Genomic DNA, 19,583 nt, shown 5'->3' on the forward strand with positions numbered 1-19,583 from the left:
TTGGGAACCCACAGTGAGGGAGGACACAGGGATGACTCTTCTGAGATTGTGTTTACATAACTATCATTGAATACTCATGTGGGAGAGCTGGTCAGAATCTCCCCCATTCCCAGGTGCCAAGGAGGCCAGAAGCAGAAGGGTTGCAGGGTTGGGAAGCCATCCTGCTCATGGCAGATCTGGTGGGTTTTCCAAAGCAAAGATAAAATGTGACCTGCAGACTCCCAAGAAACTCCTCAGCTACCTATCCATAGGTGTACCTACCTCATCCACCCACCCACTTTCCTATCTGTTCATCCATTCATCCACTCACTTATCTATCCATCCACCCATCTGTTTATCCCTTCATCCATCCATCTACCCATCCATCCATTTATCCATCCACCCACCCCACCTGCTTATCCATCCACACATCCACCCATTCACCTACCTACTCACACATTCATCCATCCCTCCATCCATTCACTCCATGGACCCTTCACATGCCCACTCCTCTAGACACCCAAGTAAAAGAAAAATGGAAAAAAAAATGTCCAAGAGAAGAAACCATGCAACCATCCAGTCACTTTTATTTGCCCATGCTGTGATCCAGGCTCAGTGTGGACATTGAAGAGTCAGACACAGCCTAGATACTGAGGGGCTCCCAGCAGGTGGGGCCACGGGGCTATGCTGTGGTCTCAGAGGTTTCTGGTTTTCACCCATGGGTGTGGGTAGAGTTCAGAGGTGCCATCTCTTGGTTGTTCAACACAATCACACACAATCTCTGCTGTCTGCCTCACACCACCAGCCCTCACATGCAAGCAGAGACCCTGGGGAGCAGCAGATGCAAAGGCACGCAGCTCCATGCCTGAGACCTGATCTCCCAGGCACATGGAGAGAAACAGACACTTGGGTAGCACGGAAACACACAGACACATACACACATGAGTATGGCGGAGGCACTGCAAGATGCAAAGTCACGTGACTACCCCCAAGTCCCTACACACACATACCGGAAATGCAAATGGACACGTATTACAACACCCCCAGCCTGCTGGAGGACAGTTTTCTAGGCTGAGGCTCTGGGTGTAGCTGGACCCAAAGCAAAGTGGCCTCCCCCGAACCTCTCCCTGCTTCTTGGCCCCGGGAGCAGGATATCCAGGAAGCTCCGCTGGGCTCGGCTGCTCATCGGCCCCTCACCCCACCTGCTCTGGGTCCCCTCATCTGAGGACTGCATCTCACCTTCCAGGACACACAGGCAATGGCTAGTGTCTCGGTGAGGTGCGGGGCTCCCTGAACTGGCCTCTGCTGCATAATGATGGTGAAGTCCCTGTGAGGGGCACGATGACCACCCACCACAGTGACTCATTTCCAGGCCACTACCCAGTGGCCCTGCTTGAAAGGCTTGAGCTTAACAGGCTGAGGCTGGGAATTTGCTTTCTTTCCCAGCTAACATGGATGAGATGACGCCTCAACCCCAGGCATCCAGGGGCATCTTGTGCCCACTTGGCAAACAGAACTCAAGAATCCAGCTGTGCAAGGGGCCTCGTGGGGCCTGACCCCACAACCAGGCATCGCCCCTCCTTACTCCAAAGTGAGTACCAGAATTAAGAAGAAGCACAGGCTGTGGAATGATACAGCAGACTCGATATAAATAAAATATTCATATAAAAATAGTCTCTTACAAAATATTCTCTCTTCTCCGGTGGCTCACTTTCTGAAAGATGGAAACTGCTGGGAATTTATTATTATTTTTCCTCTCTCTATATATTCCAAACTGGATTTTTCTAATGGTGAAGTTTGAACAGGGGAGGGCAAAAGGATGGGAAACATACTCTGGAAAAAACATCTCCAAATGTGGACCAGCTTAAATTTCTGGATAAGTAGCAGCAAACAGAAAATATATATATATATATATGTGTGTGTGTGTGTGTGTGTGTTGTGTGTGTGTGTGTATCTATATATGTATAAAGGATATCTGCTCTTGTACTTAAACATCTAGTGCTGCAAGGGGGGTACTTGCAAAATCAACTAGTAGAAATATCTGCATAAAGAATAGTTATGTACACTTCTACATGGCTCCTTATCCTAGCAACAAAATCATCCCGCTAGGAAAGCAAGCAGTTCACTTTGATTGCAGAAAACGGATCCCGACGAGGTGGAAGAATTCTTTTTAATTAAATAAATTAATATTATTTTTATCAGAATAAATTGTTAAATATTGCTATGATGAGGCCCAGGGGTCCAGAGTTTCTGCTGCAAAAGGCTTCGCTCCAGCCGCGGAGGGACCTGGGCTGTGTCTGGGAGAGGGTGGAGCAGCATTGGGTGTGGAACAGAATAGTTGAGGGTTCTGAGAGATTTTTTTTTCCCCCACAGATGCCTGCAGGAAACCCAGGAAAAGTACCCTCCTCAGCAGAAAAGACAAGCTCAGCATTCCTGCGGTTCCCTGTGAGGATCCAGGCAGTGACCTGCCAGGGAGCCCGCAGCTTGGAAACGGTCCTGTCCTCCCAGCAATCTGACTTGCAGTGGGAGGGTGGTGTGCACACGGGGCTCACTTGCACGTGTACATCTCCGTGCGCTCGCTGCACGTGTTGCACTTGACATAGCAGCACCAGTGGAACTTACAGTTGCACTGCCACACGCGGGCGTACTGGTGGGTGTTGTAGCCACGCCCACAGCACATGAGGTCACAGCCGCTGGCCTGGGGGGCCGTCTTGTTGCAGGCGCGGCCCTGGGTGCCCACACTGCCGGTCACCGGGTCCTCCTCGCAGTAGTTGGGCGACTTCTCGATGTACACCAGGTCCGTGTCCATGGGCTTGCGGTATGACAGTGGCTTCTTGATCTTCAGGAAGGTGGGCCTCTTGTTGCGGCTGGCACGCACAGGCTCCACGTGAACGGCCTCGTTGTACTTGTCCTTGAGCACGTAGCCCAGCTCCCGAAACTGTGGCAGTGTGGTCCAGCACGTCTTGGTGGTGCACGAGCCTGACACGCCGTGGCACTTACATTCCAGCTTCATGTTCTCCTCCAGGATCTGCAGGGGAGGGCGGGGAAGAGCACAGCACAGGTCACTGCACGCCAAGGCCAAATGCAGGCCCCAGCTCCCCCTACCCCTGCCCCACCTATCTGGGTCTGGCTTTAGTTTTTTCTTTCTGGTGTAGGAAACTCAGACCTGGATTCCAGACCCTCTCACTCCAGCCTTTGTGCTGTGCAAGCCACTTCAGCCCTCTGTGCAGTAGTTTCCCCATGTGTAGAATGGGGATAATGATAGTGCCTAATTATACTCATACAATGAACTACTACACAGCAAGGAGAAAGAATGAATTGCTCACACATGCACAAAGAATGGATCTTTCAGAGCTAACGTTGGCCGGGTGCGGTGGCTCACGCCTGTAATCCCAGCACTTTGGGAGGCCGAGGTGGGTGGATCATGAGGTCAGGAGATTGAGACCATCCTGGCTAACACGGTGAAACCCCGTCTTTACTAAAAAAAAAAAAAAAAAAAAAAAAAAAAAAATTAGCCAGCATGGTGGCGGGAGCCTGTAGTCCCAGCTACTTGGGAGGCTGAGGCAGGAGAATGATGTGAACCTGGGAGGCGAAGCTTGCAGTGAATCGAGATCACACCACTGCACTTCAGCCTGGGTGACAGAGCGAGACTCCGTCTAAAAAAAAAGAAAAAAAAAAAAGAGGTAACGTTGAGTGAAAGAAGTTGGACACCAAAGAGGACATACTTTATGATTCCATTTATATGAAGTTCAAGAATTGAATAGCAGATGCTTTTCATTTAAACTTTATTCACCTACAAAGATAGTGAACTAGAGTTGGGCCATGAGCCATATTTTGCTTACCTTTGTTTTAGAATAGCTCAGCAACAAGAGAAGGCAACATTTTACCCAGCACCCAGAGTACAGCATATTCAGGTTATTTTCAGGGTACTTTAAAAACTTGTTTTTATTTGTTTCTCTCACTTTTCTTCCTTCCTTCCTCCCTCCACCCCTTTCTTCCTTTTTCAACTATAAAGAAATATCTTTGGGACTAAAGCTTCTCTTCCTTCCTCCTCCATCCTAAGACATGAATTGAGCTCCTGCTGTGTACCAGGCACGGAGATGGAGATTTCCCGGTGAGCACAGTTGCTCGGTCACCATGTGTGAGCATTTTTATTATCGTTCATTCAGATTGTCAAATTGCTTTTGCCTGTTATATCATGAAAGAATGAATGGAGGAAGGGGTAAGTGGGTAGACATTTATTAACCCCCTGCACACACACTGGGCCCATGCTTTTATGTATGGCATCTTTTTAATTCTGTGAAGCTAGTATGATTGACTACTTTTTACAGAAAAAAAGCCTTGAGGTTCAACTAAGTCTCAGAGCTGGCCTGTGAGACATTCTGAGGCAAGGGGCTTGGAGCTGAGGGGTGAACTGAGTGTCTGCTGGCCACTTAGTTTCCATGTGACGCTTCTTCCCTGGGTCTCAGTTTCCTTAACTCTAACATATAGTGAAGACACTTCCATCTTTTCTGAGAAAATTAGGGTGCTGGAACGGAATCAGACATGCAAAAAACACTCACTAGTCTTGCCTCTGGCCCTGAGCCTGTTCAGGATGCTGGGGATACCCAGGTGACAAGATTAAGTCCCTGTCTCTGAGGATTGGGTTCATGTTCAGGGTCCTCCTAGCCCTAAGAGCTCTGCTTCCAGGAGAGGTGATCAGTATTTGGTCAATAGAACCACCAGGGAGGGAGAGCTATCACATTTCAACCTCAGTATCTGCAATCAAATAAGCCAGTGGTCCCTCCATCCAGAGTGTTCAGGAACAGGACTGGCGGGTTGAAGGCTCTGGTTCTAGAACACCTGGCATCACAGAGTACCTCCTGTAGGCAGCACTCTCCCAGGACCCCCACACACGCAGCCTATGCTGGATGAGCAGCCCGTTCAAATGCAGGCTACGTCCCACAGATCTGTGTCCCCAAAACAACACAGATATCCCTTTTGATTGTCAGTGAGGGGATAGTTCCCAGGTCTCCAGCCTGCCTTTCTGCCTTGGCTTAAGAAGTAGGAGAAAGAGGCCGGGCGCGGTGGCTCAAGCCTGTAATCCCAGCACTTTGGGAGGCCGAGACGGGCGGATCACGAGGTCAGGAGATCGAGACCATCCTGGCTAATACGGTGAAACCCCGTCTCTACTAAAAAAATACAAAAAACTAGCCGGGCGACGAGGTGGGCGCCTGTAGTCCCAGCTACTCGGGAGGCTGAGACAGGAGAATGGCCTGAACCCGGGAGGCGGAGCTTGCAGTGAGCTGAGAGCCGGCCACTGCACTCCAGCCTGGGCGGCAGAGCAAGACTCCGTCTCAAAAAAAAAAAAGAAAAGAAAAGAAAAAAAGAAGTAGGAGAAAGAGCAAAGGCTTGGAGGTGTGATGACACAATTGGGGGCAGAGTTAGGCAGGTGTTTCTGATGCACTCAGGCCCAGTTGAGCTGGAGGCTTTGACATAGAGATACCTGGGGGATGCTCAAAATGGATTCTGACAATACTGAGTGTTGGCGAGCATATGGAGCACCTGGAGCACTCAGGCACTGCTGGAGGCATGCAAAGGTGGTACATGTATGTTAGAAACCCATTTTCCAGTATCTAGGAAGGCTGAGGATACACCTTACTAGTAAGTCTGATATGACTCAGACCTTCAATTTCCAAGACACATACCCTAGAGAATCACACTGTGTGTGCAAAGGAAACAGGTTCAAGAATGTCCACGCAGCAATGTTCATAATCGCTCTGACCTGGGCACCATCCAGATGACCATCCACAGTGAGTGGATAAACCACAGCATGTGCATTTCAATGGAACACAATAAGGCAATGACAATGAACAGCTCTAACAAGCCACACTGACAGGGACTAACTCAGAAACACAGTGTGGAGGGACAGAAGCAAGCCAGAAATGATTTCCACAGAGTGATTTCATTTGGATCAAGGTCAAAGGCAGACAAAAGTGGATTGTATTGTTTAGGAGCCCATCCACCAATATCAAGACAAGGTTATTCCCAGGGCAGGGAGGGGCTGTGGTTGGCCAGGGGCACCCAGCGGTCTTCTGGGGGTCCTGGCAATATTCTGCTCCTTGATATGGGTTATGGTTATGTGGATCATGCTTTGTAACTATTCTTTTAAGTGAACAGGGATGCTCTGTGTACCTTTTTCACATAAGCAATATCTCAATTTATAAAAATGCAATGGATACAATCAATGGCCAACAAGCACATGAGAAGATGTTTAGTAGCACTGGTCCCCAAGAAAAGGCAAATCAAAACCACAACAACATGCTCCTTTACACTCACTAGGAGGCTAAGACAATAACAAGTGTCGGCAAGGGTGTGGAGCCATCAGAACCCTCCTGCACTGCTGGCGGGCATCTGAAATGAGGCAGCCACTCTGGAAAACAGTCTGGCAGCTCCTCAGAATGTTAGACACAGAATGTGTGACTCAACAATTCCACCCCTAGGTGTATGCCCAAGAGAAATGAAAACATGTCCACAATAAAATGAGTACATGGTTACTCATAGCAGTATTATTCATAACAGCTAAAAAGTGAGAGGAATAACTCCCTTAACTATTAACAGATAAGCAAAATGAGGTATACAATGGAATATTATTCAGCCATAAAAAGGAATGAAGTACTGACACATGCTACAATGTGGATGAGCCTTGAAAACATTATATGCTAAGTGAAAGTAGCCAGATGCAAAAGGCCACATATCATGTGATTCCATTTACATGCAATGCCTAGAATAGGCAGATCCATAATGACACATGGGAGATCAGTGGTTGCAGAGAAGAAGGGAAATGGGGAGTGGCAGCTAATGCGTACAGATTTCTTTATGAGGTGATGAAAATAATGTAAAATTGATTGTGTTGATGGTTGCACATATCTGCAAATATATATTAAAACCCATTGAATTGCTTACTTTAAGTGGTGAAACTGTATGGCATGTGAATTATACCTCAGTAAAGTGGTTTTCTTTAAAAAGGCGACGGGAAGACCCTGGAAGGTTTTCATGGGAAAGCAATACCAAGGCTTTTATGTATTTCCACATCTGTGATACTGAGGGCTACTACTATGGTAGGCCCTAAGCAATGGCCCTAGTGCAGAAAGCGGCTCCTGTGTCCTGGATGGGGGTCGCTGCTCCTCCTGCCCCTCTTGGACCCCTGAATGTGGCCTCCCTGTTCCTCTGAGGCCACTGATGGCCTGACGCCATGGTGGTATTGAATGGGCCCTGATCAGGTGGCATCCAGCCCGCTAGCCCTGCATACTCTGCATTTTGAGAGCTGCAGTGACTGCATTATGTCCACATTAAGCCAGGCATAATCACAGCTGCCTGGACAGGGCTGGCCACCAGACAGGCACCCAGCCCTCTCTCTGAGGCAGGGGACAACAGCAGAGGAAGTGTGTGAGGGACAAAGCTGCACTCTTTGCACCCTACTGCTTGAGGCCAGGCTTCTGAGCTGCCTGAGGAGACTTCTGAGCTCCCTTCCCCTTTGGAAGAGCCTGGGCTCTGTGCTTCAGTGTCAGGAGGTCTGAGGGCTTTCAGGCTCAGGCTCTAAGATGACACGGCTCCATGCAGCTTCCCAGTGACTGGCATACAGCAGGTGTGCAGAAAACGACTGAAGGTCATTCACCAAGGGGGTGCATTCAAATCATTCCACAAGCAGTATGCCCCAGGTCTGAGCAATTGTCAGTTGAATGTTCAGGGTCCCACAGGCCCTGCTAGGCTAGCCAGGTATCAACCCTCCATTGCTGGATATAGGTGAAGTCGAGAGGACTCAAGGTAAAGCCATGGCAAAGGTGGGGGACAATCAAGGGGCTTGGAGCAGCTGGCAGAATGTCAGTATTTTATATTGGTGGCTGCACCATTGGGTTAAAGGTTAAAGACCAGCTGCATGAAACTGCTAGAGTTTACCATTTTGCCATCTTGTGATGCTGAGATTTCACAATACATGAGAAAAATAAATAAGGAAGTAAATCTGTGAATCTGGTGTGTGTCCTCAGTAGGCCCTTCCAGGTGGTTTGGCCAGTGGAAGGCACTGGCAGGAAATCAGAGGGCAGGAGAAAAGTTCTGGGAGTTATTTCCCCTGCTTGCCCCCTGCTGGGCCCTTCAGGATGTCTGCACACCCCTATCACAGGTCACAGCTCTTGCTGCGAAGTCCTCTCTCTACAGCCCCTGGATTCTAGCAGTTCAGCCTTCCCTGTCTTCAGGCCTAAGGAGTAACCACTCCCCAGTGTAGCCAGCCCCAGGGTGCTGCACCAACTCTTTCGGTTCCTTTACTTTTGTCCTCTTTTGTTAGCAAACTCTTTCTTTTTTAAAACAGCTTTACTGCAGCACAATTCACATACCATACAATTCACCTATCAAAAGTGTACAATTCAGCAGTTTTTAGTATATTCAGAGTTGTACAATTATCATTACAATCTAATTCTGGAACATTTTAGGTCCCCCCCAGAAGAAATCCCATACCCATTGCAGTCATTCCCCATTTCCCCTTTTCCCAGTCCCAGGCAGCCACTAATCTACCTGCTGTCTTTGTAGATCTGTCTGTTCTAGACAGATCTATTCTATAAATGGAATCACAGAGTATGTGGCATTTTCTGTCTCCAGCTTCCTTCCCCGAGCATAAAGTTTTCAGGGTCTGTGCATGTTGTAGCATGTGTTAGAATTCTTTTCCTTTTCATGGCTGAATAACATTCCATGGTACAGGTATGCCACATTTTGTCCACGCATCCATCGGTCATTGGACAGTGGTCTCTTTCTAAACTCTCCTTAATTTCCCAGTCTGAATGTGCCTGTGGCATCCAGCCATGACCACAGTGGATACACCTGGCTCCTCTGTGGCAGGGCCGAGCTGAGCCCCACCCTCCTGGCCTCCAGGCCCATGCTGTCTCCACAGCAGCCGCCTCCGCTTGAGCAACCTCACCCCTTCCATGCCTCTCGGCCCTGCACCTGCTGTTCCTTATCTGGAAGGCCAATCTTTACCACCATTACAGACGATGGCCCAATAATTCCCCTACTGAATATGTACCCTGCGGGGAGGCTTGTGCTTGTGCAAAATGTCAAAGAGCCTCACAGAGACCTTATCTGAAATATCCAAAGGCCAAAAGAATCTGAAGATCCACCAGTGGGGACTGGTTATGTAAATTACGGCACACCTATGAGCTGGAAAGCCCTATAGCTGCTAAAGAGAATGAGATGGCTCTTACTCACTAACCAAGGACACTGCAAGGTCCATGGTTAAGAGAGCAAAGCAAGGTGCAGAAAGGCTTGCAGCATGGGAGCTTGTTTGTATGAGAAACAAGACTCATACACGTATGCTTGTAAGAGCACAGGGTATTTCTGGAATTATATGAGGGGAACTGGTGAGAGCGGCTGTCTCTGTGGAGGACACCACTGCCAGGGGACCAGGTGGACAAATGGGAGTCTTACTTTTCATGGGATTATCTTTTGTAGTGTTTGATTATTCTGCCATGTCAGGAAAAAAGTCACCTCCTCACAAAGCCTTCCCTGATTGTCAGGATAGACAGTGCCTCCCTCATGGTTTCCATGGCTGGCCTGTGCTGTTAGAGTCCTTGTCTCCTTAGCACTGTGATGATCTGCCTATATGTCAGCATTCCCCAGGCCAATTGCCCTCCAGGGGAGGACTTGCTTCATAGCTACAAGTAGTGGTATATGCTGCTCAAATTGGCTCTCAAAAAAAAAAAAAAAAAAACAACAACAACAAAAAGCCCCGTTATGTGGTGTTTCCCAATTCTGAGGAATAAATTAAATGTTCCCACCATGGCTGACTTTAAGCTACCAACAGTTTAACAACTGACAAATCCCTGAATATTTAGTAGTGGGTCTTCCAGCCCATAGGAGTGGGTTCCAACACACTGCTGGCCTGGGAGAATGATTAGCGCACAGCCTCCAGCTGTCAGATCCTTCAGGGTGTGGGGCCCTGCATCTGGGGACCAAGAGAGGCAGGGGTATAAAGATCTGGCCATTTTAGCCGGTGGCAGTCCAACATAATGGGCAGGACCAAGTCCAGCACTCCCCATCAAGGCTTTGCTGGGCCAGCATCCAAGTGTGAGTCCTCCATCTGCCCAACCCTGCTCCTCCTCTTCCCCTTTATGCAGATTCCCAATAAATAGCTGGTACCTGAAACTCCATCTCAGCCTCCGCTTCCAGAGAACCCCACCGGCCACAGGCACACTCCTCAGGCCCCAGGCCAGGTCATTCACCTTGAAATCCCCAGCCTTTGATGAAGAGCCTCGCATGCAAACGGTGCTGCCTCGTGTTTGCAAGGGGAACGGGACCTAGGGCATGTCTGTCCATGTATGCATTCACTCATGCACCTGTTTTACAATGAGGACCTACTCTGTGCTATTTGGCGTCACCCCTGCTGGGGAATTCCCAGGAAGACTATGACACAAGCAGGTGCTGCTCCAGTTTTCTCTGAGCTTCTGGTCCCCACCTTCCCTGAGTTGCAATCCTTGCCACCTCTGAGCTTGTGATTCCAACCAGAAGTAGCTGTGGAATTAATAATTCCCCCAAGTCTAATCATACACTGGTAAGTGCTATGAAGGAGTGAAAGCGACAGAGAAGGAAATTTGAACCCATGGGAGCTGCTCCTGTGTGCATCTCAAGGAAGCCTCCCCCAAGAAGGCCAGGGCTGAGCTGAAGTCAGATGACAGGAGGGATAAATTAGAATCGGCCAAACTCAGGGAGATGGGAAAAAGGCATTTCAGATCGGGAAACAGAGACAGAGAACTGGAAGAGGGAGCAGGCTTAAGGAAGAGCACATGTTGTGCACATAATGAGGACATTTCAGGCACAGTGAGTGGCCAGAAAGAGGGGCATCTGGGGAGTAGAAGAGTCTTTTGGTGCTACTGAAATCTGACTCCAGTTAGCTCAGGCATCTACAGAGGATAATGTGAGTGAAGTGCCAGGTAGACTTCAGTCCCTTCCACAGAATAAAACAAGTGGCTGAAACCAGCCAGAAGGCTGAACATCTACAATTTTTGATATCTAAAAAATTGATTGCAAAATCACAGTATGGGAGAGACTGAGAAAGATTGAAATTGACCACAAATTCAATATAAGCTAAGAGGCTACTGAAAAGCCAACACTCTGGGGCCATATTAACTAAGGCCTAATGCCCACAATAAAGGAGGGGATGGTCTTGCTATACAGTTTTCAGAACTGGACTATGCCTCAGCAGATGGAAAGAAACAGAGCATGTCTAGAGGAGAGGGCTGGAGGACCCACAGTGAACGAGCTGGAGCTGCTCAGCCTGGAGAAGGTAGTTTCTGGGATCCCTAGTCACTACTCCACAGGGTCTGCAGGCCTGACCCAGGACAGAGTGAGCAGGAAGGACTGTGTATCCAGAGGGCAGAGCTGGGACCCCAGTTGATGGCAGGAGTCACAGAGCAGTAGATTCCTGCTCAGTGAGAGGCCAACCTCCCCAACAAGGCTCACCAGGGCTCAAGAGGATTGCTGGTGAGGTAATGAGCTCCCTGTCCTGGAATGTGTGTAAGCAGCAGCTGAGGTCTGTAAAGGGGACTCCTGCACCAGGTTGGGTGGGGCTGCAAACCAGAGCCTTCTCTGCCTCCCAGCCATGCCCCAAACCTGTCTGGAGCAGCAGGAAGGATTTTCTGCACCACTGGAGGGAGAAAAATCAATCTCTTTTTGACAGGTCCCCCAGGAAGTGCCAACAATGTACCAGGTGCTGCCCAGAGCCCGGAATTACTCAGGGTGGGGTTCTCAGGCCTGGGAGGGGACTGGGGAGAAACTTGGCTCCAGAAAATTTCTTGATTCATAATGCCAAATAGATACTATCAAATTTGGTGCTTCTGGTCCTGTCCCAGACACTCGGGCTGCCCAGGGGACCTGGGGGTGAACTTCCTGGAAGAAGGAAGGATTCTTGGGAGGGGAGGTCAGACAGCAACCTTTGGCTCCCACAGGGTCCATGCCACATGGTGTTCCTATGACTGGAAGTGTCTGCCACCCTCCATAGCATTCTGAGGGGCATCCAATTTTTAAAACCAAAGGCTTCCCAGCATTGAACACACTGCTCACTGTCATCCCTGCCCCCAGCACCCATGGCAGGCACCCTAAAGCACTGGGTGCTCCAGGATCGATCCTGCGCTGCCCTACTCCAGGAATGTGTCCCCATTCATCTCTGCAGGCCCAGCCCAACCCAGCCCTCTATAGCCCTCCACAGTGCCACCTCCTCCGCAGAGCGGCCTGTCCCAGCCCCACCCGACCCCAGCACCTGACATCTTTATCTTGGTGCCTTATTTTCTAGCAAGACCAGTGGGACCTTGGAGCTTTGCAAACAGTAACTCCTCAGTGAGGCCTTCCCTCTCCCCTAAACCGAAGTAACCCCACTAGTCATTGCTAAGGATGGGTGACTCAGACCAGTCAGGGCCAAACTGAAGTGAGTCCTGGGGATTCTGCACACACAGAAGACAAGAGCTACTGGTTATCTCCCACTAGATATGAACAGGAGGGAATGCAGGGGCCAGAGCTGTGGACAGGCATCTTACAACTACATGGGGCAGAGAATAGCATCAACTAGGAAAGCAGAGCTGAGAAATAGAGAGGCGGCAAGGGAGGGGTGCAAGGCTGGGTCCTGGGAATATCATTTGCACCCTGGATCAAGCCAGACCTGAATTCATTAACCCAAGACCACTGTGTTCCAGGAACTAATGAATACCCTTTGCTCTTAAGCAAGCTTTAGTTGGGTTTCTATCCATTACAGCTTAAAGTACCCTAACTGGAATAGAAATCCTTTCATCTGGGTGGTGGAGGTGCCTTTTGTAAAGCAGATAGCCAGCCCCTAGTTGATGGGTTTTAAGCCACACATGGCATGGCGCAGGTCTGGGGAGCCAAGGACTGGTTTGCCTAAAAAGGTATTTGGAAGGCCAGAACCTTGAGGGCTGGAGCTCAAGACTCTGGGTTCGCTGAATATCTGCTGCTTCCTCCCCTCTGGAACCCCTCTGAGGTTGGCCAGCCTGGCTCCTCTGAAGGGAGTGGTCAGTTATGGACTACTTATACCTCAGGTTATGAGCGGTGACCTGGGCAATCAGAACCAGTCTTCAGGAAAGCATGATGTGGCCAAAGGCAGCCTGAAGCAGAAGGGCAGGCACTGTGGCAGAGTCAGGTCACCCAAGAAGTTCAATCCAAATCCCACTCCTGCCACCACATGCTGGTGATGGCAGAAATGGCCCAAGAGAACATGGCACACTCTCTGGCTCTCCATTTCCTCATTGCTGCTGGCCTACCTCTGGACACGGAGACCAAAAACACAACACATCGCCTGAAAAAAACAGAGACCCGGAAGAGCAACTTCTCCCTTTCTATCTTTGGATGCTGTGATGTAAAAGTGTGATTCCTGGAGCTTAGGCAGCCATCTTGTGGCCATTAGGCAAGACCTAAGAGGCTGACAAAGTGACAATGGCAGAATGGAAGGATGAAAAGAGCTGGGGCCCAAGAGAAGACTGTTGAGCCTCTGAAAGAAACCACATCCAGATTTTTATTTTGCAGGAAAAAAAAAAAAAAAACTCCTATCATCAATACCACTTTTGGTAATAGTAAGGCATTCTGTTACTTGCAACCTAATGCATCCTAAGAGATTTGTCCCTTGTTGTAAAGTAGGAACAAGTCCTCTCAAAGGGAACAATGGGGATTAAATAGGAGAAGGCTTTTTGAGACCTGGTACCATGTATCTCATAGAACTGGCACCCAGCCTGTGGGAACTTTTCTCATTTTGAGCAGCGGATGCTGCTGGGATGAGTGCGCACAGGGCTGGAAGGGCAGGGCAGGGAGAACGGCGCTGTGGGGCGTAAGGAGCCGTCGGATGGAGGTCCTGCTTCTGTCTGTACACTGCTGTGTGCCTGCAGGCAAGTCCCTTTCCTTCTCTGAGTCTCAGTTTTCCCTACCAATGAAGGCACCACAGGGGGATCTCGGAGAGAAAAGATGGGGACACAGAGAAGCAGGTTGGCTGAGGTTGTCCACACTCTCCCAGATGTCCCTGGGGTGAAAATCCATTTCTGTGCAGTGCAGCAGCTGCAGAGATGCAAGGAAGTCACCATTTCCCCCAGAGGTCATTTGGAGTTCCTGGGAGCCCCGCTGTTGAAGCCTCGGCCCTTCATCCTTTCTCCTGCCTTCTCCCACACCCAGGTCAACTCACCCCAGAACCCCTGTCCTATTGCAAACACCCTCCCAGCACCAGAAGCATGTCTGTGCTGCTGCCGCCTGACATGGCAACCCCAGCGCATCTTTAAGCAGCCCCTGCAATGGCTGCCTTTGTTCTCCCCTCACATGATGTGCTCCTGGTCCCCGCAGCGTCTTCTCCCATCCACACTGCTGGTACTGCTGTCTCCCATGCTCAGACCCCAGCTACCCTCCCCCCAGCAGGAGGCTCCTTCCTGAACCTTCTCCAAAAAGATCCAAGCCAGCTGGATCATGTGGTAAAGGTGGGCCCTGGTCAAAAAGATGCACAGAAAGCGGGTAGGAGCTTTGCTGGGTGTGGAGGCCCCTCACTCTCAGGCTGGGGGACTGATGGCTTAGTTTTCACAGAAAGCCATGTCAGATCCAGAGACTTGAGGCAGGAGATGGTCACCAAGTTCCGCTGGCTTCCTCTCCTGTGCCCCATGCCCCATCTGTTCATGTTTCTTGTGTCCAAGCACCCACCCTGCACCAACCAAGTGAAACACGGGTCCATCATCCTCTGTGTGTGGTGGAAGGTGTCCCTGGCTGCTGCTCACCCCTGCTCTGCCCCGGAAGGCTGAGCTGTGTCCCTCCTTGCTCTCCAGCTTCCCAGTGGGGATCCCACAGGGACTGGAGGGCAGGAGAAAATACAGTCTGGACTTTTACACTCTGGACTCCCTGTCCGTGGACCACATGGCGGCTGTGACTGTCTACTTAGAACCACAGCACCTGCCAGGAGGCCCCTTTCCCCAAGCCACGCTTTCTCCACTAACACTGCCCTCCAGGGCAGTCAGAGCTCCCCACTGTTGCCAGCCCTAAGGCCTTTTCAGGATTCCCTAAATCCTGCCCACATCCCTGTAGTCATTCTTTACCTAAACTTTCCTCTGTTACCCCTGACTACACCATCTCCCAGACTCTGGCGGCACACTGGGTAAGTGAGTCCCTCCTTGAGCCCCAGCTTTGTCTCCTCATGACATGGGCTCAATGGAACACACCTGGTTGTTCAGCATCTGGGTTAAATGACCGAAGGTGGAGTTCCAGGGAAGGAGGCACTGGTAATCACCGCTGTGATTATGTGCTATTGTTCAAGGCTCTGCAGGCAATGTTGGTGTTGGTGTCAGGATCAGAGTGAGGACAGTTTCTCGGCCTAGGGCTCAATGCTGGCCTCAAGTCCTAGCTTCTCAGTATCATTTCTTCCTATGTGTATGCCTGAACCTCTCAGCATACACACAGGAAGCAGCACAAGGGCAGGATCCATGCCCACCTCTAATAAAAGCCGCTGCTTCTGAGGTAGCTGCGGCGTCCAGTGCCTGACACGAATGCACACAGAAACCTTATGAGGAAGGTTGACCATCATCAGCCCATTTCACAGATAAGCAGACTGGGGAGCCAAGGGGTGGCAGTGCTGGCCACAATCACATGGTCAGGAAGCGTGGAACTGGTATTGGAATCCAGCAGTCTGGCTCTAGAGCTGTGATGCGGCAGAACAGAAGGAAGGTGGGTGGGCTAGGATGGCCTTGTCCCCTCAGCGATGGTCACCTGGGCTGGATTGTATAGTGGACACTGTTGCATGCCACCGGGATCTGTCCTTCAGGACCAGACACTCCCTCTGCAGCTGCTGGGAGTGTTGCTGTGGATGGCTAGCAGCTGAGTTCCTTCCTAGGCACTGCCCTCCCCTGATGGGAGCTGTCTCACCTAAGGCCACTCCCCCTCCCTGGGCAGTCCTCCAGCCAAAGACTGGTTGGTGCTGGGTACAAAGGCCTATCTCCCTGCCTCCATGGGGCTAACCCAGCTCCAGGTTTCTCATGGGACCAGCATAAGTCCCTATGGCTGCTGCATCACTGGCCAACTTCTCTCAATGCCCAGGGCTGCCTTCTTCACTGCCTTATAGGTGTATCTCCCCAGAGTCCTGCCCAGGACCCATCCTGCTAGCTAATGTCCAAACCAGGGACCCTTTCCAAGGCACTGAATGAAGACAATGTGGAGGTCAGTGGGTAGGCAGCCTTGGACCCCCCACCCCGGGAGACAATGAGTGTGGATATCCACACCAGAATAGGTGTTACAGGCTCCCATCCAGAGCTGCCGCTACTTGCTTCCCTCCTGTTCCTGCTCCTGATGATGTTCCTCCTCCTCCTCCTCCTCTTCCTCCTCCTCAGGTTCCTCCTGCTCCCCCTCCTCCTCAGGATCCTCCTGCTCTTCCTCCTGCTCCTCCTTCTCCTTCTCAAGCTCTTCCTGCTCCTCCTTCTCCCCCTTCTCCTTCTCTTGCTCCCCTCCTCCTGCTCCTCCTCTTCCTCTGCAGGCTCCTCCTCCTCCACAGGCTTCTCCTTCTTCCCAAGATTCTCCTGTTCTTCCTCCTTCTGCTCCTCCTTGAAATCCTTCCTTCCTTGAAATCCTTCCTTCCTCATCCTCCACAGACTCCTCCAACTCTTCCTCCTTCACAGGCTCCTCCTCCTTCTCAAGCTCCTCCTTCTTCCCAAGCTTCTCCTACTCTTCCTCCTCCTCCTCCTCCTCCTCAGGCTCCTGCTACTCTTTCTCCTGCTCCTCCTCCTCCTTCTCAGTCTCCTCCTGCTCCTCCTCTCCCTCCCCATGTCGATCCATCTTAGTAGAAAGCTGCATTTCAGCCAGCTGCAGCTGTATACCTCTGGGCAACTCAGATGAAAGAGCAGAAAAAAATGCTTTTTTTTCTGTAAACATTTGAGGTATTTTCTTTTTGGTGCATTCTTTAAGTCATTCTGGATGCACTGATTTCAAGCAAATATTCCTGCCTGACATGGAGGGGATGGCAGGGAAAAGATGCACCCCACAGGACAGGCCCCCTGGAATGCAGCCTGGGAGGTGCAGGAAGAGAGGTTTCCACTCAAACCAGAGAGAAGTTTCCTGGTCTACATTGGGGGCCTTCTGAAACTCAGTGTTTGCCAGGTTACAACTGCTCAAATGCTCTCTACGGCTCCTTAGGTTAAAGCCCAGATTCCTCTGCCTGGCTTTCAAGGCCTTCCACGAACTGGTCTCTGCCCAACTTTGCAGTATTGTAGGACCCCAAGAACTGTGGACACACAGCCCCTCACCCCAGACTCATCCCTTTCTAGGCTCCTACCCCCTACCCCAAGTAACCTGTGCGGCCTGCACACAGCCACCCCTCACCATGTGCTTACACACACACAACCTCCCCAGGCACGGCCCCATGCAACCCCCCCACAGGCTCACACCTTCATACTCATCAGCACACTCAAAGCACACACTCACACCTGTGCACACACTCACACACTCTCTCACACGTATGCATGACCCACATGCTCACACACAGGTGCTTCTCATGCTGTCCATCCCTACACAACATATGCATAGATAGCCCTTCACACACAGTCCTGCCCACATACTTCCCAGCACACAAGCTCACACACACACACCCTCAACCATGGAGGGAGCCCATACGGTGGTGGCTAGCAGATGGACCCACTGCACACTGGCGCAGGGGGCCAGGGGTCAGGCCTCAGCTTTGCTCCCCTGTAAATTGCGGCATTTAAAGTAGCAAACCCATTGAGAGGTGGAATAGTCGAGCCCCACACAGTGCAGCCTCTCCTAGATGCATTCTGGATGCCTCTCTTTCACAAGCGACCTTCCTGCAGGCTGCTAGGTTGACTACGGGGCAGGGGTTGCCTTGGGCAGGCCTGGCCCAGAGTGTAGGTTAGTGGGAACTGTGGCCTGTGACCTGGGGTGAGGCAATCAGGTGACCCCAACCACAGCATGAGGGGCAGGGAGGCTGACAGTGGGGACATGGAGCCACTGAACCTATGTGCTTCTCCCTACTGCTGGAGTACCATGAAATGGCCTTGGCAATCAGTCATTCATTCACTTATTCATTCATTCACTCATTCATCTTTCCACTACATGCTAACTTAATCCATTCCCTGGCCAGGAGCTGAGGTTGGTGGCCAGGTGGGCAGAAAGAGGCAAGCCCTCGACTCCCTTGAAGCTTAGGCTCTGGAGGGGGAGGTGGCTGTGCTGTCAAGTGTCACACGGGCACGAGGCTGATACCAGCGTCTACCAATGGTGGCTCTGAAGGTGGCTCCCGCTCCTGTGGTCACAGCTCCCAGAATTTCCCCCACAGCCTGGCTGGAAAATGTTTTTTAAAACAATTTGAGAAATCAGAATCAGGCAGGGTGTTAGACAGCATTGCACAATTATTTATTTTGCTCAGGGTGATAATGGTACCATGGTTATGTTTTTTTAGAAGTCCCTATTGATTTGAGATACACAGTCATGTGTGTGTGGAATAACATGTTGTCTAGGGTTTTCCTTAAACCCTTCCAGTTGTGGGGATCTGAGAAGAGAAAACGAGGTAGAGGACTTGGACCACAAGCTGGGGTTGCTGCTGCTGGGGGTCGGGTGCATGCTAGGGGTTGGGTGTATGCTGGGGGTTGGGTGCACACTGGAGGTCAGGGGCACGCTGTGGGTCAGGTGCATGCTGTGGGTTGGGTGCTGGCTGGGAGTCGGGTGCATGGGGCTCCTTTTACTGTTCTCTCTCCATCTGTCCTCCAGGCATCCCCTGCTGCGTCTTTGACCTCATCTCCTATGCCCTCATTCACTCCATGCTCATCACAGTGGGTTCCTTGCTATTCCTCCAGCACCCCAGGCATGCTCCTGCCTCAGGGCCTTGGTACCTGCTGCCCCTCTGCCTTGGGGTACTCTTCCCCAGTCTCCACATGGCTCCCTTCCTCAGTGCTTCTAGCCTTTGCTCAAATCTCACCTTCCCTATGAGGCTCTCCCTGACTTTTGCCCTGGTCTTTCCCACCCCTGCCCTGGCTTGTTTTGCTCCTTAGCTTGCGTCAAATGTGACACAGCACACATTTTAGTTGTTGTGTTTATCATGTCTCCCTCTAGAATGTAAACTGCCCAGGGGCAAGGACCTGGTCTGTCCATCCCCTGTGGTGTCCCCAGCAGCTAGACCAGTGCCAGGAACAAAGCTGGTGCTCAGTAAATACTTGCAAATGAATGAGAGCAGTAAGAAAGAAAGAGACTGGAGTGATGAGGTGAGGAAGTAACCTTGAGCTGAGAACCAGACATTGAAGAGGAGTCAATGAGACAAAAAGGGAGGAAAGGGCAGGCCAGGCAGAGGGAAGAGCATGGGCAAAGGCTGAGGGCAGAAGGAAGCAGGGAGCAGTCAGGAAACAGGAAGGAGGGCAGTGGGCCAGGCTGGAGGGCCGGCGGGGTCTTTGTCCTGATGGTTCTCGCTGGGGTCAGAGGAGTACATGTGGAATGGTACTGGAGAAGCTCTCCCAGGCATCCACGCAGAGGACAGGCTAGTGACCTGAGCAGGAAGGTCCTGCAATGCAGGAAGATGCAGGGTGGAGGCTCAGTCAGGCAGAACCAGAGAGAGAACG

At 50.9% G+C, this 19,583-nt stretch overlaps 1 protein-coding gene across 1 annotated transcript in view; it reads right to left on the reverse strand.

The window, feature by feature from the left end:
* Nucleotides 1-418: 418 nt before the first annotated feature.
* WNT7A (Wnt family member 7A) overlaps nt 419-19,583 on the reverse strand; it is a 58,923-nt gene continuing 39,758 nt past the window's right edge. The window contains exon 4 of the mRNA XM_033210778.1: nt 419-3,007. Coding sequence (XP_033066669.1) covers nt 2,528-3,007 — 480 coding nt within the window. The 3' untranslated portion in view covers nt 419-2,527. The remainder of the gene's footprint in view (nt 3,008-19,583) is intronic.

The sequence above is a fragment of the Trachypithecus francoisi genome, unplaced genomic scaffold (genome assembly GCF_009764315.1).
Source record: "Trachypithecus francoisi isolate TF-2019V2 unplaced genomic scaffold, Tfra_2.0 Lachesis_group0, whole genome shotgun sequence".
NCBI lineage: Eukaryota > Metazoa > Chordata > Mammalia > Primates > Cercopithecidae > Trachypithecus > Trachypithecus francoisi.